This window comes from Dasypus novemcinctus, chromosome 13, assembly GCF_030445035.2.
Source record: "Dasypus novemcinctus isolate mDasNov1 chromosome 13, mDasNov1.1.hap2, whole genome shotgun sequence".
NCBI lineage: Eukaryota > Metazoa > Chordata > Mammalia > Cingulata > Dasypodidae > Dasypus > Dasypus novemcinctus.
Window position 1 is genome coordinate 72,403,460 of NC_080685.1, and position 20,968 is coordinate 72,424,427.

The window sequence follows — 20,968 nt, forward strand, 5'->3', positions numbered from 1 at the left end:
GGGCTTAGATTCCACATGGATGATGGATGTAATTCTCTTGCTTGCAGTTGTAGGCACTCTTGGCTCCCTGGTGTGGTGCTCCTTCTAAATTACCACTTGGTTTCAGTGAAGGTGCAGTCTTTTCGGCCCTTTCAAGTGTTTTGTTTGTGGGAACAGCCTCTGCCTCTTAAGAGAGATTGCTAGTTATTGAAGGTTAATTCTGGAAGAACTGTTTTGAAATGTGTTTTGACTGTATTTCTATATGATTCCCTACAATCCACATTTTATTTGAAATAGGGCTTCTATTTTGATCTTAAATTCTATGATTCCTAGAAGTACTTCTCAATTAGTTTTTGAGATTCTAAGGTAAAAACGGGTGCATAATATTGTAACCCATGCACTCCAAGAGCAGATAAAGCTAGACTTGTGGTGTACAGTGTAAAATCTAAAGTGTCTCAATATGTCCAGGAAGACATTATAACGTTAAATTGGAAAAGAAGCTAATGTAATAAAGTGTTTTTGAACAAGTGTTTATAGTGATCATGAGCTACAGAAAAATAAAAATGGAATACCTGTAGCTGAAAATAAAAACTTCAAATTCTAGTTAAGGTATAGTATGTCACAAGAGACCACTACTCTCACCCTAACAATGAAAGTACTTCATATAAACTAAAATTTGAAGTTTTCCTTAAACTGTAAGAGAGTTGAAAATTCTTTAAATGAAATAGAATCCAGAAAGTGTTTAACACTTCCAGGTAGAAAGGGATGCAAGGCTGCTTTTCATAACTGGTAACGAGGCAGGAGGAGAGTACATCTGCCATTGATAAGATAAGGGGACACCTTCCAAATGTTGAAGAAGATTTAATGTCTGTGTTTGGCTGCTTATGATAGCTTAAATTATGAAGAAGCCCTGAAGTGAGTATACACACACCCAATAAGTTGCTCCCATGTGCCTTCACTGAGTATAAGTAGTAAATGGAATACTGGGGGCAAGGCAGTAAGTCTGAGAAAAACACTATCTGTAGAACATGGCCTACCCAAGTCCAAGGCAATGCAACTAAAGTTTGGGCAAGGAAAGTGAACCAGAACCCTCACACACTAATTTACTTTAGGCTTTCACCAAGAACTGGACAAGAAGAAAAGAAGAGCTTTAAAAGATACTCCTCAGGCATTCCAGGTTTTCACCAATTGCAAGGAATTTAGCTTCCAATGCTGCAAGCAAGACAGCAGGGTAAAGAAAAATCTTCAAAGGTATAGAAAGTGAAATAGACTGGAAATCCAAAATCATCCCTTAAGGCTCCCAAAATTAGTAACCAGAGAGTAAAGAAGAAAGAGGCTCCTGATCATTCAGAAAGCTGACAGTTGGGTTGTAAAGAATATGGTAATCTGAATCTCACCAGGCTTGATCCTAAGCCCTGCTAAAAGAAGAGTACTTATCCTGGTTTCAAAAAATTTTAATCCAGAAGTAAATGAAGTCAAGTGAAAATTGTAAGAAATCACAGATCACAGTTTAACTCCAGATTAGAAGGACCCAACTGCACATAACAGAAGCCTAATAAAGGAACAGATGTGCTTATTTTATTGGTAAATATTATGTGCTTCAGTCTCTTATTCTTACTCCTCATATTTGGCATATAATTAATAATAATAAAATGTGAAAAGGTAAGAATTATGAAACCATAAAGAAAGGAAATAATCAATAAAGGCAGACCAAGACATGAACAAGAGCTTAGAATTATCAGATAGGAATTCTAAATAAGAATAATGACCGACAGAAGACCTAGACGAAAATTTGGACAATATACATAAACAAATGGAGAATTTGAGCAAACAGAAACTATTACAAAAGCAAATGTAAATAGTCAAATGAAAACTTTATCAGAAATGAAGAATATATTTGATTTGATTTATATTATCCTAGACAAATGAAAGAATGAATGAACTTAAGGCAGTTTATTAGAAATTAATAGAGTTAAACACAATAAGAAGAAAGAACAACAACCTTAAATACTCTTTAGGTTTTATATACAGGTTTTATCTATATGTTTTTTAGGTTTTAGGTTTATATATAGTCAGAGGCCCAGAGGATGAGAAACAGAAATCAAAGGATGTAATTGATGAGAAAGCCAAGACAATTTCAAAATTGGTAAATTATATCAATTCCCAGATCTAAAAAACTCAGAAAAGGTTAAGCAGGATAAAAAAGAGAATAAAAACAGCAAAAATTGAACACAGCAAAACATTATAGTCAAAGAAAATCCAAAACAAAAATTTAAAAATACCTTACAAGCAGAAAGAGAAAGTGAAGCATTAAATTCAAGGTAATTGGGGCTAACTATTTATTGGAAACAATGGAGGTCAGAAAACAATATAATGAGGTGATAGAAGAGAGATAGATAGAAGACAGAGATAGATGATAAGTAGATTTAGATAGACAGGTGGATGGATATTTACATATGTGATGAGTACATGTATTTCATATGTGTGTAAGTAAAAATAAAATAATGAGAATATTAAAATAACTGCCTAGAGTTTTTTCCTATCTTCTTTCACTTTTCATATGTTTTCAAAGTTCGCCCATGTTGTAGTATGTATTAATACTTAATCAGTTTTTACGGCAGAAGAATATTCTATTGTATGGGCATACCACAATTTATTCATTCATCAGTTGATGAGCATTTGTTTTGTTTCCTCCTTTTGGCTGCTATGTATAATGCTTCCATAAATATTTATTTACAAGTTTTTATGTGGATATGTTTTCATTTCTCTTGACTATATATGTAGGCTGGAATTGCTCTGTGTCATATGGGACTTCTATGCTTAATCATTTGATAAATAACAATACTGTTTTCAAAAGTAGTTGCACTATTTTTCTTTCCCACAAACAATGTATTAGTGTTCCAATTTCACCACATTCTCATCAATACTTGCTACTAGATGAGTTCTTAATCCTAGCCATCCTAATAATTGTGAAAACGCATCTCATTGTGGTTTTGTTATGCATTTCTATCATAATTAAAGATGTTAAGCATTTTTCATGTCCTTATTAGTCATTTGAATATCTTCCTTGGAGAAATGTCTTTTCAAATCATTTGCCAATTTTTAAATTGGGTAACATGTCTTTTTCTTATGAATTGTAAGAATTTTTTAAAAATACATTTTGTATACATTATCAGATACATGATTTGCAGTTTTTTCTCCCATTCTGCAGTCTTTTCACTTTCTTCTCTCCCGCCCCCAAGATGGTTCCCTCATCTGTTTGCTCATTGATTTTACTCCTTTTTTGTGCTTGTTGCATGTTTTCTGCTTGTTTGTTTGTTTGTTTGTTTTCTTTAGAAGGCATCTGGAACTGAACTCTGTACCTTCCATGTGGGAGACAGGCACTCAACAGCCTGAATTACACCCACTTCCTGCTTTTTTTTACACCCACTCATTGTCTGTTCATTGTTTTTGTTCATCATTTGCTCATCTGCTCATTATTTTTTTACTCACAGTCTGCTCATTTTTTGGTCAATGTCTGCTCATTGTTTCTTTTTTCATTTCAATTCAGTAGCCTTTCTAAAAACCATTTAATAACATTTTCTTATTTTAAGCAATAATACACATATTTGTTTTATTTTTTAAATATATTTTTATTTAAAAAAAAGATACTTGCATTACAGAAAATGTTACACAGAAAAATATAAGGGATTCCCGTATGTCCCACTCCCCATATCTTCCACTCTTCTCCACAATAACAACTTCTTTCATTAAAGCGGTACACACATTGCAAATGATGAACACATTTGGAGCATTGCCACTAAGCATGAATTACGCTGTGGTAGTTTACACTGTAATTTTTGCTCTCTCCCACTCAATTCTGTAAGTTATGTCAGGATATATAGTGGTTTGTATCTGTCATTGCAATATCATTCAGGACAACTCCCAAGTCCTGAAAATGCCCCCATATTACACCTGTTTTTCCTTCTCACTATCCCCATAACCTCCAGTGGCCAGCATCTCCACATCAATGATACAATTTCTTCCATTGTTAGAATCACAATAAGTCTATAGTAGAATACCAGTAAGTCTACTCTACTGCAAGTATTATTCAGTAATTCTAAGGATTCTGGGATGGTGATGTACACTCCACCTCTAATTGAGAGGAGTTCTCCATCCCATATGGGTGGGATGGATGGGAGTATTTTGCTTGCAGTTGTTGACACTCTCAGTTCCTTGGTAGGGTGTTTGTCCATCCTCACCTCCTTGTAATTTGTCCTGGGTGAGCCTAATGAACTGGAGAGTAGGTGTTACAACTCTGCTGAGGCGCAGGACCCAGCTGGCACATAGACCACCCAAAGATTCAAGTCTCTTGGATATACACCTACCAACTCCAGCAGTAAGGTTTTCCTTTGGGACTTTTTGTCTCTTGTCCAGTTCCCTCCAGATTGATGCTCTGAAGCCTCCTGCTCTGTGGGTTCCCAAAGCAGCCCACTCAGACAGATTCTTGCCCCTTCTCAGCCATTTTTTGTGAGAGAGCTGATGAGTGTCACCTTGCATTTGCTTTCTCATTGTTTGTCTTCTTTAGGAGGCACTGGAACCAAACCTGGGACCTCCCATGTGGGAGGCTGGTGCTCAACTGTTTGAGCTACATCCACTCCCACATTTCACTTTCTTGATGGTGTCTTTTGAAACACAAAATCTTTTACTTTTGATAAAGCCGAATTCATCTAATGATTTTAGTATTAGCTCATTCTTTTGATGCCATATCTAAAATATATTTTTAGTATTAGCCCATTCTTTTGATGCCATATCTAAAATATATTTCCCAAATCCAAAACAATGCAAATTACCCCTTTATTTTCTTCCAAGAGTTTTATGATTTGGACTCTTATATTTAGGCCTTTGATCCATTTTCAGTTAATTTTTATATAAGACTTGCATGTAACTATCCCGATAGCATACCAATTTTTGAAAAGACTCTTCTTTCCCAATTGGATAGATGTAGCATACTCTCAAATTAACTTGACTGTAGATGAATTGGTTTGTTTCTGGACTCTTACTTTTATTCTATTAATCTATAGGTCTATTCCTGTATGAGCACTGCACTTTCTCAATTACTATTGCATTGTAGTAAGTTTTGAAATCAGGAAGTATGAGTCCTCTTTTTATTTTACTATTTCAAGATTCTTTTTGCTATTCTATCTTACTTTTGCTGTCATATGAATTTTAGAATCAACTTGCCAATTTCTACCAAAAAGTCAGCTGGGATTCTGGTGGGTATTAATTCTTCTTTCATACGTGGCAGAATTCAATGGTGAAGTCCTGGCCTTTTCTATGTGCATAGATTTTGTTTACCACTTTAACTCCTCACTGGTTATAAGTCTAGTCAGATTGTCTATTTCTTATTAAATAAGTTTTGGTAGTTTTTGTCTTTCTAGGGATTTGTCCATTTCATCTGAGTTACCTAACATATTGGCATATAATTGTCCATAGCATTTGCAATTCTTTTTATTTCTGTAAAGTTGGTAGAAATGCTTTCATTTCTGATACTATTAATTTGAATCTCTACTGCTTTTTACTAGTTTGATCTAAAGACTTTTAATTTGGTTGAGCTTTTCAAATGGCCAGCTTTTAATTTCTTTGATTTTCTCTATTGCTTTTCTTTTATTTGTTTCATTATTTCCCCTTTCAATCTTTACTATTTCTTTCCTTCTCTTTGAGTTAGGTTTAGTTTTCTCTTTTCCAGTGTCTTAAGATGCAAGGTTAGGGTATTGATTTGAGATTTTTTTTCTTTCTTAATATAGGCATTTACAACTATGAAGTTCCTTCTTTCTACTGCTTTAACTGCATCCTATAATTTTTGGAATATTTTGTCTTCAATTTCTTTCACTTCAAAGCATTCTCTAGTTTTATTTTTTATTTCTTCTTTGGCCTAATTGTTATATAGGATTGTGTTGTTTAATTTCCACACATTTGTGAGATTCCCAATATATTTTTTCCTGTTATTGATTTCTAATTTCTTTCCATGTGGTTGGAGAACATATTATGTAGTATTTCTAACCTTTTAAATGTATCGAGCTTCTTTCATGGTCTAAGCATGTTCCATGTGCACTTGAGAAGAATGCATATTCTGATGTTTATTGATACAGTGTTCTTTTTGATGTCTGGTAAGTCTAGTTAGTTTATAATATTGTTCAATATTTTATTTCCTTATTCACCTTCTATCAAAATATTCTATTATTGCAAGTGGGGTACCTCAAACTATTATTGTTGAATCTTTATTTCCTCCTTCATTTCTGTCACTTTTTGTTTCATACATTTTGGTGCTCTGTTTTTATGTGCATAAATGTTTATGTTTCTAATGGATTGACAAGTTTATTTTTATAGAATGTATCTTTTCAACTCTAGCCACATTTTGTCTTAAAGAGTATTTTATCTAATTTTAGAACAGTCTCCCCACTTTCTTATGGATTCCATTTTCATGATGCAAATTTTTCAATATTTTTACTTTCAAACGATTTGAATCTTGGAAACTAAATTATGTCCCTATACATAGTATCAAATTGGATCATAATTTTTACCCAATCTGACAATCTTTGACTTTTTACTGAATTTTTAATTTTATTTTTGATATAGTTGTATTTACATCTGACATTTTAAATTTTCTTTTCTATATATGTCAGGTATTTTAGGTTTCTCTAATCCTTCTTTCCTATTTTCTTATGGATTATGTGAATATTTTCTAATGTAATATATTCAAATCTTTAATCATATTTCACTACAATGTTTCTAAGTAATTTTTTAGTGGTGACTCTGGGATTTACTGTATACATCTTAACAACAACAAATCAGCTTCTGATTTAAACTAGTTTAATTCTGGCAATATATAGAAGCATTACCCCATAAAGTTCTAATCCTTTCCCCACTTTTTGATATTATATGTATACTTGTTATATTAATGCTACAAAACTAATAATATATTGTTATAATTTTTACTCTACCATTTGAAGTCATTTCTTTAGTCTAACAAATAATAGTTTGTCTCTGATCCATCTCTTGGTGGCTATATAGGCCAATATATTACACATATTGCTTTAGTTTGCTATTCTGCTAAAAAAAACATACCATGAAATGCATTGGCTTTTTTTTAACAAATCAATTTCATTGATACATATTCATAAAACATATAATTTATTTAAAGTGTACAATCAATAGTGTTTGGTATAATTACATAGATGTATGTTCATCACTTCAATCGTTTTAAAGAATTTTCATTATTACAATAAAAATAATAAACAAACAAGAAAATTCCTCATCTTTCAATATCTTTTTCCCCTGCTGTACATAGCTGCTATTTCTGACTTTCTTGCACAATTATTTATTTGTTTCTTAAGCACTTTATTGAGATATACTCATATATCATATAATCTGTCCAAAGTGTATAATCAATGGCTTTTTTTTAGATGTTAAAACGTCCATTATTGTATAATTGTAAATTAAATAGAAAAATACAAAAAGTCCATTATTGTATCATTGTAAATTAAATAGATCAAAAGAAATTATAAATTTTAAAAGAGTGAAAATCCAGGATAGATTTAATATAATTATTTAAAAAGTAGATAGCATAGCAATAATCCTTTATAAATGTAAATAATAATTCAAATATAATAGAAATTAATTACTACATAATTCTTATTTTTTATTATAGCTCTAACGATTGGACATAAAATCTCTAAGAATGAAATTAATTATTGGTTAGTTACTTAATTTCCATTTAGGCTATAATTCTAGATAATCATATACCTATTTTGGAATTCTTCACATCTTATTGGAATCAATTACAACAGATAACAATTTTCCAACTCAAAATTCTATGAGGCAGAAAAACTCAAAATCTTGTTCAACATCAGTCATGTTAAATCATAATTGATCCAGATAGATTAGTTTAATAAAAGAGTATGAGTAAGAAAGTGGATAAAGAAAAATGAAGTACCCAAAATATCTATTCTCCAATCTTCCTCAATTAAGAGCAAGTGTTTATTTTGTATGAAAAAAAAATTACAGAATACTGATCACAGAAACTATTTGCCAGTTGCACTAATTATTTTTCATAAACTATAATGGTGTTATTTTTACATTCATCTGGTCTACTCCAGCTCTTTTTGGTTACTATTTGCTTAGAATACCTTTTTCCAACCTTTTACTTTTAACCTTCTTGTGTCCTTATGTTTTAGGTGGGTCTCTTGTAGACAACATATATATGGCTCATATTTTTTAATCCATTCTATTAGTTTATGTCTTTTGATTGGAGACTGCAATCCTTTAACATTCAGTGTTATTACTGTGAAAGCATTACTTACTTCACCCATTTGTCCTTCAGTTCTCTGTTGTTATGTCGTTCTTTTTCTGTCTTCCTATTCTTTAGTTTATCCTTCCTTTTAGGCTGAGGCAGCCCCTTTAGTATGTCTTGCAAATCTGGTCTTTCGATAACATATGCTATCAATTTTTGTCTGTGAAGATTTGAACTCACCCTCATTTTTGAAGAACAGCTTTGCCAGATACAGAATTCTTGGCTGGCAGTTTTTCTTTTTCTTATATAAAATACGTCATAGCACTTTCTTTTCTTCTTTTTGGATTCTGATGAGAGGTTGGTACTTAATCTTATCAAGTTTCCCTTGTATGTGATAATTTGCTTTTCTCTTGCTGCTTTCAGAATCCTCTCTTTATCTCTGATATTTGTCATTCTGAATAGTAGGTGTCTCAGGGTAGGTCTGTGTGGATTTATTCTGTTTGGGGTACATTGTCCTTCTTGGATATTGATATTTATGTCCTTTGTAAAGTTGGGAAGTTTTCAGTCATTATTTCCTCAAATATTCTTTCTGTGTCTTTTCTATTCTCTTCTCCTTCTCGGACGTCAATAATGTGAATGTACAGCATTTCATGTTGTCATTCAAGTCCCTGAGATCTGTTCCATTTTTTCCATTCTCTTCTCTCTCTGTTCTCCTGTCTTTTCCAGTTCAGATGTTTTGTCTTTGAAATCACTAATTCTGTCTTTAAGAAATTCAAGTCTGCTATTATGTGCCTCTAATGCATTTTTAATCTCATCCATTATGTCTTTCATTCTCATAGGTCTGTTACTTCTCTTTGCAGGCTTTTTAATTGTTCTTTATGCTCTTCCAGTGTCATCTTAATACCCTTTATTTCTTTAGTCATATTTTCTTTAAATTCTTTGAAGGGATTTAGGAGAGTTGTGTGATTATATCTGATTAATTGTATTTAATCCCATATCTCTTCAGGATATATGGTTTTCTCTTTTGTCTGGTCCATCTTGTCTTGTTTCCTATTATGACTTGTAATATTTGCTGATGTCTAGGCATCTGAATATGCTGGTGAATTTATTCTGATAGCTAATTTCTCTCGCTTGCTTATTTTTTTCCCCACAGCTCTTCTTTGATATTTGGTTCCACTTATTCTCAGTCTTTAAAATTGCCCAGCTTAAATTTTCACAATTGGGCTAGGGATTAACTAATGAGGAGACAGATTTTCTTCCAGGGGTTGGATACACAGAACTGAACAGTGGATTAGGGGAGCCCTTCCTCGCCACCACAGGGAGTTTGGTAACTCATGTTTGTTGATTAGTCTTCTTTGTCTCTCTGTCTGTCACCCTCCTAGGAGTTGTATAACCCTCTCCTGGTCTGCTGACTCCCAAAGCAGATCACTCAGTCAGATTTAGGCTCCTTATCCCTTGTTTTTGTGAGAGTATTCAGCTCTGCCTGTTAGTCTGTCACTATCTTCCTACAATCCATGAAAACATACCATGAAATATGTTGGCTTTTACAATGGGAATTTATTATATTACAAGCATACAGTTTTAAGGCCATGATAACATCCAAATCACAGACTATATTTTCTTCCCAAAGGCTGGCTGCCAGTGATCCTGGATTCTTTTGTCACATGGCAAGGCACATGGCAGCATCTGCAGGTCTCTCCTTTCTCTTCTGGGTATGGCTGCTTCCAGCTTCTTGTTTCTGTGGCTTTCTCTCTCTGTATTTCTCCAGTTTATAAAGGACTCTCGTAAGAAGACTGACCAACATTGGACAATGCCTTAACTGAAGTAATCTTATGAAAACCTACTTACAATAGGCTTACACTCACAGGAATGGATTAAGGTTTAAGAATATGATTTTCTGGGGTGCATACAGTTCCAAACCACCACACATATATTTCTAAATAGTAAAGGCCAAAAGTACCTTATGTAAATATTATTTTGTATAATATCTTTTTAAATAAGTTAAGGGAAGAAACTATCATTTGTAATTGCATAATTACCTTTACCAGTGCTCTGTTTTTCCATGTGGATTTGAAGAACTCCCTTGGATTGCTTTCACTGTGAAGAACTTCCCTTATGATTTCTTTTAAGGTGGTACTCCAAGCAACAAAGTCTCAGAATTTGTTTATCTGGGGTAGTATTTATTTCATATTTATTTTCCAAAATTTTTTGCTCTATATAAGATACTAGGTTGACAGTTTACTTTTTTTTTTCCTTTGAGCACTTTGAATATAATATCTCACTGTCTTCTTGAAATTTTTTTTTTGTTTGCTAAGAAGTCAGCTGTTAATCTTATTGGAGTACTCTTTTAAAAAATGAATCTTTTTTTTCTCTTACTGATTTAAATATTTCTCCTTATTTTAGTTACGCTCTTTTGAAAAATTTTTTCAAAGTTATTTGGCTCTTCAAAAATAATTTTTTCTCTTTATTGATATTCTATATGTGGTGCTACATTGTCACCATACCTTCCTTTAATTCTTTAATCATGCCTTTGTTTAGTTCTGTGAACATGTTTATAATGACTAATTTATTTTTTATCAGCACTGATTTTTTTCATTTTTTGTCTTTATTTATTTTTTAAATGTTCCATTAAAAAAATGAGGTCCCCATATACTCCCTACCCCCCTCATCCCAGTCCTCCCATAACAACAACCTCCTCCATCATCATGGGACATTCATTGTGCTTGGTGAATACATCTCTGAGCACTGCTGCATCACATGGTAAATGGTCCACATTATAGTTTACACTCTTCCCCAGTCCACCCAGTGGTCCATGGGAGGACATACAATGTCCAGTAACTGTCCCTCCAGTACACCCAGGACAGCTCCAAGTCCTGAAAATGGCCGCACATCATGTCTTTTCTTGCCATTCCCTACCCTCAGGAGCTACCATGGCCACTTTCTCCAGATCAATGCTACATTTTCTTCGATTACTAATCACAATAGTTCATGAATAGAATATCAGTAAGTCCTCTCTAATCCACAATCTATTCCTCCATCCTGTGGACCCTGGAATGGTTGTGTCCACTCAATCTATGTCAAGAGGGGGCTTAGATTCCACATGGATGCTGTATGCAATCCTTCTGCTTTCAGTTGTAGGCACTCTTGGCTCTCTGATGTGGTGGTTGACCTTCTTCATCTCCATGTTAGCTGAGTGGGGTAAGTCCAATAAACCAGAGGGTAGGAGTTGCTAGTGTGTTGAGGCTCAGGACCTGGCTATCACATGGTCAATCCAGAGATTCAGGTCCCTTGGGTATACACTAAACCCCAGCACCAACCACAGGTCCGGTAAAAGTAACAGAAGAGACTTGTGAACAAAGATCACATCTAAGTCCAGCTCCATCACACAGAAACACAAACTACAAAGTAGGGTCAACTGACATGGCACAGAACTCCATCTGCCATGACCATAGAACTTGTGGGTCTCTGTAGCCTTCAGAAGAACCAGTACATGGGGTTGTATCTACTTTATCTGTCTCTGGGACCCTGTGTGTGTAAGGGCAACCTCTCTGATAACCTCCTGGCTCTTTTTTGGAGACTCATAGCCATATAAACTCATTTGTCCTTTCCATTTCCCCCTCTTATTCAGGTCAAAAGCATTTTTAACTCCTGATATATAATGACTACTTTAAACTCTTTCCATATTATAAATCTGACATCTGGTCTTTCTAAGAAGCAGTTTCCATGGCTTGCTTCCATATCCATTGTATAGATCATACTGCCCTATTCTTTGTGTGCCCCGTAATCTTTGGTTGGAAACTGAATGTTTTAGAAAATATATTCCAGCAACTCTGGGTACTGCCCACCCTCTGAGACTAATTATTGTTATTTGCTTGCTTGTTTGTTTAGTAACTGACTGGATTTTTAAATGAAGTCTATCTCTTCCCAACGCCCTCCCCCGCCCCCCGCCCCCAAATTTTTAGCTTATGATATTGTTCCTTTGGTAGGTGCAGCTTTGGATATGCCCATATCATCCTAAAATGATAGTGTTTTTTTTTTTAAGGCTTATTTCCTCTGTTTTTCTGATCACATCTAGCAGTTACACTCTGGTAATAGTTGGATGATTGTGCTATTGTTTTTAAAACTCCCTGTACTGTAATTGCCCTACAACCTCATTCAATTAAATTCTGGCTCCTTTGAAGGAATAGTTTGAAGTCAGCGTTCAAGCATGAATTTCTTCACTCTTTGCTTCAGATGAAATCTGTTCTGTTGAGTAGCAAATAGAAGCTATCTGTTTTATTGCCTGTTTCAGGCAAAACTAGGCAAAATCTCTGGCTAGTCTCAGCACACCACGCCAAAGATAGAGCATCTATTACATGAGTGATGCCTGGGTGAAAAAAGAGAGGCCCCATCTCTCAACACACTCAGCCTGTACTTTGTCTCAGCAAAAGGAAGCTGGGGGGTGGGATGAGAAACACTAACATTTTGCTCCTCCTAGGAAGAAAGCCCTGCATCTGGGATATAAGCGGAGAAGGAGCTCTGGGTTCTTGGCTACAACATACCAGAGTACAGTCTCTGCCTTGCTAATCTAGTAGTGGAGAAAAAGTGAGCAATGTTGGTTCAAATACTAAACTCTCACTTCCCTTAACACATTTTAAAAATTTTAATTGTTTTCACCATTTCACTGGAAAGGGGTGGGGGGGGCGCGGTTAACAGAGATTCTGCTGCTATAATACCAGAAGTCAATCTCTATTGATTGATTTTTGAACATTAAACTTACCCTGCACTTTTGGGAAAAGCCCCAGTTAGTCATGAAGTGTAATCCTCTTTATATGTTGTTGGAATCAAATTGTTTAACCTTGTATAAAATCCTTGCATTAATATTCATGAAAAAGACTGCTAGGTTTTTCCCCTCCTTGCAATATCTTTTTTCTGGTTTTGGTATAAAGGTGACACTGGACTTACAACAATGATTTCAACAGTATTTATTCATCTTCACTGTTCTGGAAGAGTTTGTATGGAATTATTATTATTTATTCCTTAAAATGTTTGTTAGAATTCAACAGTAAAGTCATCTGGGCCAGGAGTTTTCTTTGTAGTTAATGTTTTTAGGTAAAAAACCAATTGCTTTGTAGATATAGGTCTAATTTGGTTATTTCTTTTTAAATTAACTTTGGAAAATTGTCCATCAAGGAATGTGTCCACTAATTTTCAAATTTACAGGCAGAAAGTTACTTTTATATTTCCTTAATATTCACATATCTTTAGAAATTATAGTGATTTTAGAATTCTTATTCTTGATATTGGTAATTTGTCTATTCTCTATTTCCTGATAAACTTGACTGGAAATTTTTCAGTTTAATTAATCTTCTAAAAAACAGCCTTTAGTTTCATTGATTTTCTCCTTTATTTCTGTTTTCTATTTTATTGATTTCCATTATGATATATTTTTAAATTTCTTCTTACTTTAGGGTTATTTTGTTTATTGTTTTTCTAGCATCTTCAGGATGAATGTGAAGTCATTGATTTAATATTTTTGTTCTTCCCTAATAGAATCATTCTTTGCTATAAATTCCATCCTTAAGTATTGCTTTAACAATATTTAACAGATTTTGATATGTTATGTTTTCATTTTATTCTGTTCCAAGTATTTCTTATTCTATATTTTTTCTTGACACACATGCACATATTGTTTAAAAGTGTGTTGCTTCCTTATTAAATATTTCAGGATTTCCTAGACCCTTTATTATTTTATAAACTTTGCATGGCTTAAACACTTTTCAATTTATTAAAATTTGTTTTATAAAGAAAAATATTGTCTGATTTTGAAATCATTCCATGTACTTTAAATGATGCAGTACTTGGAAAGAATGAGTTTTCTACTCTTTTGAGGTGGAATTTTCTATAAACATCAGTTAGGTCAATCTGGTTGAGAATGTTGAAGAAATGTACTTGTTAATTTTCTGTCTGTTTTTTTCTATCAATGGTTGAAATAAGACTGTTAATATATCTGACTAGAAATATGGATTTCTTTATGACTGTTTGCTATTCAACCATTTTTTTTCATATATTTTGAAGCTCTGCTATTAAGAGCATAAATGTTTCAGATTATGATTTCCTTTTAAGAATTGATCAATTTGGGAAACAGATGTGGCTCAACTGATAGTGTCCACCTACCATATCTAGGGTCCAGGGTTCAATACCCAGGGCCTCCTGACCCATGTAGTGAGCTGGCCCATATGCAGTGCTGCCATGCACAAGGAGTGCTGTGCCACACAGGGGCACCCCTATGCAGGGGTGCCCCATGTGCAAGGAGTGCACCTCACAAGGAGAGCCACCCCATGTGAAAAGAAGCACAGCTTGCCCAGGAGTGGCACTGCACAAATGGAGAGCTGACACAGCAAGATGACACAACAAAAAGAGAAGCAGTTTCCCAGTACCATCTGACAATGCAAGCAGATGCAGAAGAACACACAGCAAATGGACACAGAGCAGACAACAGCGGGGAAGGGGAGAGAAATAAATAAAAAGAAATCTTAAAAAAAAGAATTGATCAATTTATCATTATGAAATTTCTTTAAGACTGGTCATTTTTTCTTTCTAAAGCCTAATTTTCTTATATTAAAATAATTCTCCTGTGTTATCTTGTATCTATTCCCATCCTTTTACTTTCAACCTATTTGTGTTTTTATGTTGTTAAATGCTTTTCTTTCAGGCAACATATAGTTGGGTCTTCCTTTATTTAAAATCTAATGTCATAATCTATACCTTTTATTTAGGGAGTTTAGACCACTTATATTTAATATTATCATTGGTATCTAATTGCCACTTGTTTTTATTTTTCTTATCTGATTTATTTTCTCCTTTTGGGGATTAATTTAGCATTTTAAAAATAATTATTTTTAGCTCCTTTTGTCTTATTAGATATAATTTCATATTTTTAGTTTTGTGGTTCTTTGAATTCATAAAATACATATTTAACATATTCTACATTTAAGTTACATTATACCATTTCCCTTACAGTATAAGAAAATTACAAGTATATACTTTCCTTTCCTTCTCTCCTGGTTTTTATGCTATTATGGTTATACTGTTGAATGGCTACATATATTATAAACCTTATAATGCATTGTCTGTAGTTTTGTTTAAAGAGATATAAATTATATTTTAAAGAGAGTTAAGTAATGATAAGAAAAATAAAGCCATGTATTTTTCTTGTTATTTTGTTGGAATTATTCTCCTAATTATGGGTTGTGTTTTTCTTCCCCTTCATTGCTTGGTAATTTTTATTGGTTCCCATACATTGGGAATTTTACCTTGTTTGATGTTCGGTATGTTTGTATCCCTATAAATGTTCTTGAGCTTTGTCCTGGGCTGCAGATCCTTTTGAATCTTGCTTTTAGGATTTCTTACATGGGTTTAGAGAAGTGATCAGTCTAGGGTTAATTATTCCCTAAGGCTAGACCTTCCTAAGCATTCTACCTTATGCTCCATGAATTAGGAGTTGTTGTTTTTTTTTATTCTTTCTATGGAAACACTATTCTTGCTGCTGAGTGAGCATGGTGCCTGCTCTTTAATCCAGTAAGGTAGTTTCTTCCTGGGCCCCAGGAAGTTTCTTCATGCATATGCACTGAAGAGTACTTTGCTGAATGCTTGAGGGTGGCCCTCTACAGATCTCTACAGATCTTTCTCTGCACAATTTTCTCCTCTCCAGTACTGTGTCCAACAGTGTCTCCTAGCTCTCACCAAACTATCAGCTCTGTCTCCTCAATTTATAGATATGAAGATTGCTAGTAATTTAGTAAAAACATCAGCATTTAAGTAAAAGTATAATTACTGAGATTAAAATTTTTCAACAGGTTTCTGTAAACAAATTTAGTTTTTACTCACTATATGTATCCTGATTTTTTTTTTTTTTACTTTTCACTCAGAAGACATCTATTAAAGTAAAGGTTAAACCTGAAAAAATAATTACCTGAATGCCAGCCCTTTGCACAGTACTTGAAGAATCATCAAAAAAGATAAAAATAAAATCCTCTCTATTCCTCCCCAGAGACCAGAGAGGAGAGAGAAGAAAGGAAAAATTCTTCCCACCAAACCCAGTATAATCTGATTTATAATACTTAAAATATTAAGAAAATCCCCTTCAATACATGCATATGCCATACTATAAGTCAGTTGATGGTTTACATTTCCTTAAATATATACAATATGTTTTGATTTCTTTATCATTGCCAATGACATAATAGTAAGTTTATTAGACTATTTCAAAATAAGCTTAAAGAGTTATGTTAGTGAGATCTTTTAGATAATGAGTCAATTGAGTTTAATCTTCTGAAAATAATGATCATTTCTAGATATTGAACCCAGGACCTCATACATGGGAAACAGGAGCTTGACCGCTTGAGTTACAATTGTCTCCCTCTAGATAGTATATTTGACACGCTTCTGGACTAAAATAATATAAGAAATAATATTGGTATAAATGTCATTAATTACAAGGGTGGAAATTAATTAAGTTGCATAGGTATTTGAGACACTCATTTCTTATTTACAGATGTGCTGATGAATAAGAGTTTGCATTTATATCCATAATTATAAGAGATAAAAACAATTGCTCTATTTCATTTTCTGGACTCTGGCTCATAGTTAACACTAATTGCCCAAATCTTCATGTTTTTGCAAGAATTAGCATAATAAAAGCTGGCATTATTTTGCAGTTTTAATTGTATTTTGAAGTTATCTGATGATCGTCTTTGACTTTTTCTTTTAGGATACTGTCTCCTAAGTTCTGTGACTCAAAAGACAACTTCATTCAACTTTCATTAAATAATTAATTTCCTACTAAGTGGTCCTTAAAATATAGGGTATACCACCCAATCAAGAAATTGTGGTTTTTGCTACCCTTAATTTGAGTTTGCATATGGAAATCCCTTATAGATTTTGTAACATTTTGTGTAATTTATGCATCTTGTTAAAAAAATTAAAAATAAATTAAAAATTACATTCGAAGCTTTAGGGATTTAGTAAAAGAGTTAAGCTACTGATTTCAGAACATTATAAAAGCACTTTGCATTGACTTACTTATTCTAATATAAATGACTTCAGAAGTTTAATGCATTTGGAGCTTACTTACTCCCCCCCACCTTCACCCACCAATGCCTTCATATTTAGTTAATTTACATCTAAGAATTTGCAATGTTAGATAGCCTTATATTTAAGTAGAGTCACATTTTACCACGCATGAAACCAGAGATAACTAAAGAAAATAAAAGTCACCCCAGAAAAATTCACAGTCTCATAAAAGACTGTATGTAAATCAAGGATCCTATAAACCTGAATTGCATGTGAATACCGGGTGCCAGATTCTTTTTCACTTTAACACATACATGGGTTTGAAAACTCTAGCACAGAGTCCTTGCCTGAAAACTTTAGAAACCCAGACTAGCTGATTCTGGACCTGAGAATCACCATCCACTTAAAAAGACAACTACCAGGGAAGGGAACTCTATTCAGGCATAAAATATCTCAAAATTATTCTCAGATTATTCTCACTTCCACTCCCCACCACTACTTCATATTTGCACCTCCTTCTGTGACTATCTTCTTAGTCATACTGTTGCCAAATGGTAACATATTTTATCTGTTTTCCTCGGTGACAGCATAAGATATGAATATGTCCATTCACAATCCACCCTGTTTAATTTCCCTGTTTTCTATCCCTGAAAGTCCAGCTCTTCCTTCCCATCTCTATCCCCTCTACACACACTTTAAAATATTTCTAGTTTATGCTCTGGAACTCTTTTCTATGGTGAATGGAAAATGGGCCTTCCCAGTAACCCTCTAAAGGTGAAGCTGTTTACTCTCCCATTTTCCTCTCTCCTCCCTAGAGTTGATCTTAGATCTCCTACTTCCTGTAGAAATCAATTCTCCTTTGGGGTTTATTTCTACCACAAGTGTGGATTCTAAGCTTAAAAATTATTCTTAGGCTTATCACTAGGGTATAAATATAATGTCTACGTAGTATTGCCTGCACCATTAAAACAGGTGTATCTGTGACACAATTCTCTTTTGGGGAAGTATTACAAATACTCATTTTTAATTTCTTAATATGGATTCAAAAATTCTTGCATAATTCATTGGTGCTGAACAAAAGAAATCAATAACCATATAATAAATTCTCCCAACAATACTATCTATGAGAAAAAATAGTTTTACTTAAATTACTTCTTACATAATTAAAATTGATTTCTGAAAACCTCTATTTCTCATGAGCACACTTAAGCGAAACACTTCTAACAACATCCTACCTTACAGTATTTTAAAATTAACTGAATCATCTGCATTTATGCTGTTCACATTTTATCTATGTACTATTTGCGCTAGTATTATAATTTATTATATAGTGTTAGTAAATTTAGTACCTACCCCAAATGCTATTTAGAAACTTAATTACTCAATACATTTGTCCTACATTTCGGAAGCAGGCTAACAATAGTTGTGTAATTTACATCTACAGAAATATTTTTCCCACCCCCATCTACCAGCAATATTGAAGATGTGTATGTCAACTTTGTTGCATTGTTTGTGAAGCCTTTAAGCTAAAGACATCACCTGTTCTCTCCAACACATTGTGGACAGAAGACATTCCCTAGGGTCAGTTTTCCTTGCAGTCCCAACATAATATTCAGGTAGTAAACTAATTTTAGTCTCACAATGCATTAAAATGACATATTTAACTACCACTTTTTAAAATCGGCTATTAAATGTTACATTTGAAACACTGAAATAGTCTTTGTATTTTATTTTATTCTCATTACCTTAGTCAAGGAGCACACTGTGCTCTTTGCCCTGTTAGTTTTTCAGTGGTCTCTGGCCAAACACAATAACATGCTGACCTGACCTGTCAGAGAAATATGTCTAAATATTCTATTGTTTTGGAGACTACAGACCCTTTCTTTCTTCCGTTTTTTTTTACTTGTTTTTTTTCTGGAGAAATTGAAAGCTCCATTACTCTCCCCTTTTCTCAGTTTTGGTAATGAAAATCTTAGCACAAACAAAGGCAAAGGATTTTATTGACCACTCAGAGTTAACCCATAAAGACTAGACTGTGGTATATCTTGACCTCTAGAAATTAACAGTTATAACTAAGCACTTGTACTTCTAATTGTATCTTTAAAATATGGGGACGGGGGGGAATATTCCTCAAACCACAAATTGACAATTTTTGCCAAGGACCACTTTGAACCTAAAGCCCCTTTTCAAGATAATGTTTTCAAATGCATGAATTAAAATGTGAAGGACTACAAAAAAAACCAGTGTCATTAAAAAGAGGTTCTATTGCTATACTCCCTGTGAAAGAGTGTGTGCACCCCAGGTTACACATTGACAGTTCAATTTATACTTGACTATGAAAAACCTTGACCTGGTTAGCAAGTGAAAAAATTGCATCAAAATACATACAACTTTATGTTAAATATATTATATGACTCAAAACAAATGAAAAAAAATTAAAAAATAATCTTGTAACATAATTTTTAAAATCAGTGAGGCTGCAAATATATAGAAATGCATTTTAGATATAGGTAAAACAATGGAATGATGTAATTTTAGGGTAAACACATTCATACCTTTATGGCAGTGGATGCAATTTGAATGTGGTGAAGTCTCCTAAGGGTGCTATCTCTGTCAATGAAATAGGAAGCAGCTAGTTGATGTAGTGTCTCCAGGGTGACGGAAGAGCTATTGGTGCTGGAGTCACTTCCTTCAGATCGTTTGCTCAGCTTCCGTTTGTCCACAAAAATTGTGAGTGACTCCTCTCCTGCATTAATAATATTTCAAATTACTTGACTTTCCACTTAAAAACAATTTTCTATTATCTGTAGGAGAAGAAACCTAGATTATGGACATAATAAAAACAAAACAGCAAGAAGCAAAATGAAGACAAGGAGTTTAGCAATTATTGTTCACGAATATTTACCAAGCACCTAGGAAAGAGCCTGGGATATTATAGACTGGCAATACCTATTTTTTGAATGTTAAATAGCTAGCTTTTGTAGAATAATTTCTCTAGCTTTCACGGACCTTTTCTTATAATTTAGCTTACCTAACACTCACATGACCCCAAAGCAAATTAAAATAATATGTAAAATGAACTTGGTGTGATACATAATATGAAATTGTAGTTACTCTAAACTATTTGCCACAAACAGCATGACCGGCAAAATGGAAATATGGCAAAGTATATTAGCAAAGCTTAGCAGTTTCAAACATACATTTAAATTGTAGTGAAGATATATGTGTGTATATAAAATATAAAAATACACACACACATATATTATTGAGAATGGTGCTCCTGAGGGCTATGGGGACATCCAGGTCCTATGGTCAGGGCAAATGGCTTTGGAGTTCAGTGCCATGTTTGTGGGCCCGACTTTGGAATATGTGTTCATGAGTATGATGGAGTTGGACTCAGATGTGATTTTTCCACACTTGCCTCTTCCGTCACTTTTACTGAGCCTGTGGTTGGTGCTGGGGTTGGTGTATGCCCAGAAGTCTTGAATCTCTGGGTTGTCCTTATGCCATTTGGGCCTTGAGACTCAGCAGAGTTGCAATACCTACTCTCCGGTTCGTTGGACTTACCCAGGTAAGATAATGAGGAGGTGAGTATGGTCAACTACTACACCAAAGAACCAAGAAAATTTACAACTGCAAGCAGAAGAATCCCATCCATCTGCC

General features: G+C 33.8%; 1 protein-coding gene across 3 annotated transcripts in view; it reads right to left on the reverse strand.

The window, feature by feature from the left end:
- The window catches only part of BRINP3 (BMP/retinoic acid inducible neural specific 3), a 534,695-nt gene that overhangs the window by 267,543 nt on the left and 246,184 nt on the right, over positions 1-20,968 (reverse strand). For all 3 annotated transcript variants that reach the window (XM_023585227.2, XM_071207621.1, XM_071207620.1), the window contains one exon: positions 19,861-20,051. In XM_023585227.2, the coding sequence (XP_023440995.1) occupies positions 19,861-20,051 (191 nt within the window). The remainder of the gene's footprint in view (positions 1-19,860; positions 20,052-20,968) is intronic.